This window comes from Acartia tonsa, chromosome 10 (assembly GCF_053477335.1).
Source record: "Acartia tonsa isolate MP-2025a chromosome 10, ASM5347733v1, whole genome shotgun sequence".
NCBI classification, from domain to species: Eukaryota; Metazoa; Arthropoda; class Copepoda; order Calanoida; family Acartiidae; genus Acartia; species Acartia tonsa.
Genome location: NC_137269.1, coordinates 29,005,581 through 29,009,224, shown reverse-complemented (window position 1 = coordinate 29,009,224; position 3,644 = coordinate 29,005,581). Strand labels below are relative to the sequence as shown.

The window sequence follows — 3,644 nt, the reverse complement described above, 5'->3', positions numbered from 1 at the left end:
ATTTATATTCTTTGTAAAAGATATAGAAAACAAAAAATAAGTGGGAAATATAATAATGACAAACTTAGGGATTAACTGCTTTTAATCTAACATTATAAATAAATATTTTTTTTCTTTTTACAGGGTCAGCCATAAAAAAATTATACATTAGATTTGCTTCTAAACTCAAGGCTTTTTACATTCATTTATGTTATATAACATTTTATTTTCCTAATTTTCTAATGTAATCTTGGTTGAATTTTTAGAACAACCACATTTCTTTCCCCCTGCGGCACTTTCTATCTAAGAAAGCACACTTTAGAAGCCCTGCAAATAGCCCTGGCTTGCTGTGTGCGTGCAAAGTGACGCAGTGGTATAAATAGCCAGTGCTCCCCCCAGCACGGCACAGTCTTTCTTCAACCACAGCTCTGTTTACACAACAAGTGATCTTAGCAGAATGAGGGCCTTTGTAAGTATTAGAAATTATTTATAAAAAAATTTCATAAAGTGACCTGACCAAATGTTTTAATCCAAAGTTTTAAAATCCTATATTTAGTTTAATATCCTATTTTAGCTTAAGACTCTGAACCGATTAATTTCTCTATTTTAGGGGAGTTTCTTATAGATGTCGGGTTGGTTTAAGGCTATTATATTTTTGGATTTATTTAAGCATTAGGGTGGTTTCAGGCTATTTTTCTGCTATTTACTACCCATACCCCAAGATGCTAGGAGTGTAGTCGCTAGTTATTAAATAGATAATGAAATACAATTTTATAGTGAAAAAAGTATAAAAAAAACTATTTCCCTCAAAAGATTTTCAAGTTTCTGTAAAAAATATAAAAGAAAAGAAAAAATGCCAACAACTTTTTTTGGGGTGAAACCATTGTCATGTTGTTGTTGTTGCACTGAGTGAAAAAAAGTTGGTGTTGCCCACAGCAGTGCACAACTTAGCTGTTGGGGTGTTCTCTCAAAACAGCAAAATATTTTAGCATACGGACTTTAAAAAAAGAATAAATAATTCTGTAACTGTTTACATAATTGTTAGAATTTCAATCATTAAGCTTATTGTCTGTATTAATTATGTAAAAAAATGATGTTGTCTTATTCAAAAAGCTTAATTTGTTATTGGGATGGGTTTAGGCTGTTTTTCTATAGGGCAGAAAAAGGGGGAGATGACAAGACTAGGCTGCTTGAAATATTTTATTGTTTTGCAATTTTTATTCAAATTTGTTATTTTATTTTTTTTAATTACAATGTCCTTCAATCTTTATCTGTTTGCTAGATTTTGCTGTTTTTATGGTTTAAAATTATTGCTAAAACATGAATAACCGTGCAACAGGGAAAATCTTGGAACAAAGAAAAATCCCTGTTTACTTTTTAAAGAGAGTCATGCACCTTTTTAATTGCTTTGGCATTTAGAGTTTTAAAATGATTACTTTTTCTTAACCACTACACGGCACCCTTGCTTTATCCCCTCTCTACGTCACCCTTGTTCCCCCTTGATTATTTCAGAAATACAATTTAACAACAAAACCGCAAATTAAGCAATGATTTATTATAAACAAATAAAAAACATTTATTTGTAAACAAATAGTTCTTTTTAATATTAATTCTGATTTAGATTTTTAAATTTAAAATGGTTTATGTAAGCAAGGACGGATCGATTGTATATTTATTAAATTTGTAAAAAAATAACTCTATATTATTCTTTCAGGTCGCACTTTGTGTTCTTTCCAGCGCTTATGGCGCCCCTACCGCTTCCCTGGTAGCTGCCCCCGCCGCTCTCGGCTATGCCGGTCATCTTGGTTACGCAGGTCACCTTGGCTATGCTGCCGCTCCCTTGGCTGCTGCCGCCCCCGCCGTTGCTGTGGCTCATGCCGCTGCCCCTGTCGCCCTCCCCGCACCCTACGCCGTTGACACCCAAGCTGAGGGTGTGACCACCGTCCACCAGCCCGCCCCTATTGTCACCAAGGAGGTTCATCTCGGCCAGACCAGCTTCGTCTCTGGCTACACCACCGCTATCCACAAGCCCCCCACCCCTCATCTCCCCATCCAGGTCCCCACTGTTCTCCGTGGCTCCCAGTCTGTTGGTGCCCCCATTGTCAAGACCCAGACCCAGATCCACACCGTCAACGAGCCCGTCTATGTTGAGCGTCGCGTTGAGGTCCCCTATGATGTCCCCGTTGTCCGCGAGCAGATCGTTGAGGTCCCCACCCCCGTCCACGTTGATGCCCCCTACGCTGTCCCCCACCCCGTTGCCGTCCAGGGTGAGCCCATCATCAAGAAGACCGTTGCCCCCGCCATTGTGACCCACTCCCATCATGGTGCCGTTGCCGCTGCCCCCGCCGCTTACGGTTATGCTGGATACGCCGCTGCCCCCGTTGCCGCCGGCTACCACGCTGCCTGGCCCGCCGTTGCCGCCGTCGCTGCTGAGTAAATTAAGAGCTGTGTTGTATACTTCTGCCGCCAACAAAAATTTAGCATTTAGTTGCTGGGAAGAGGAAAGAAGAAAGGCTGTGCTATTATGACAGCTTCTCCGGTAAAGCAATTCTTACAAACTTCAACCATTCCCCATCCAACCACTCAAAATCCCCAAAACACAAATTATTCTAGAATTTACAGCTTTCCACGCCTTTTTATTTTTTCCTTCCGGTAATATTAAAATTGCGGCTGTAGATTTGACTAGTGTGTTCTGTGTTTTGGCGGGCTTTTTTCGTGGTTGGCGGGAGATGGGTTTGGGCGGGTATGTTTTGCCTTACCGCTGATGGGTCATTTTTAGTTGTGTTTGGCAATCTAGGTTCTCGCTGTTGACAAATTTGCCACATGTTGTGGCCAGTTTGGCAGTGGCCTGAACAAGGTTGCCCCAGCACAATGAAAATTCATTCTTGTTAAAAAATCATCGAAAAACTCGTTCATCTTGTATCTTAAAATATGTTGTAGTCGATTCTAAATGTATATATATATATGAAATTGTATGTGTCCGTAATCAACCGCTGAAATTGAAGTACAAACCATGTAGAAAAAAAGATAACAGACGAGCAAATTGATTCCTGCTGGGATTACCGGAGCTGGTTGGCCTACAAAAATGATCCGCGCTGAGCATAAATTGACCTGCGCTGAGCATGAATTGATCTGCGCTGAGCATAAATTGATCTGCGCTGAAAATGATTTGTCGAGACAATCCCTGAATTTGCTGGAGACTAGATTATAAGTAGTTTGTAAGAAAGTATTTATATTTTGTCTCAAGTAGTTAGTTAGTTTATAATGTAAATGTCTCGTTATATCCTCAAGTTAAAATGCCAACTGGAGTTGACGACACTCCCACCATGAATAAATTTTATCCAACCAAATTTCCTCTGTATTTGTTTTCTATATATTAGCAAAGATACTCTATAATTCGCTATATTCTATTTAACAAAAAATGGGCAATGAACAAGAATGCTACAGTGCACAAATAGCGCAGCAAAACACAAAAAGAATAAAATTCAAGATTTTTTAAAAGAGAAACAAACTTTAATTACTTTTTCCTAATTTTGCATTACTTATACCATGTTATCCTGTGATATAAAGTAGTAAGGTTTCTTTATCTAAAGCTATAGATCTCAGAAATTGTTGGTCCTGATTGGTTTTACTTTATGGAAAAGCTTTGTGAATATCCTTGGTTG

The 3,644-nt window shown here is 38.9% G+C and overlaps 1 protein-coding gene across 1 annotated transcript; it reads left to right on the top strand.

The window, feature by feature from the left end:
* The first annotated feature begins 317 nt into the window (after positions 1–317).
* LOC145329800 (uncharacterized) lies at positions 318–3,329 on the top strand. Its single transcript, XM_080174197.1, has 2 exons — positions 318–448; positions 1,694–3,329. The coding sequence occupies exons 1-2, from the start codon at positions 437–439 to the stop codon at positions 2,414–2,416; spliced, it is 735 nt and encodes a 244-aa protein (XP_080030323.1). The 5' UTR covers positions 318–436; the 3' UTR covers positions 2,417–3,329.
* Positions 3,330–3,644: the final 315 nt, after the last annotated feature.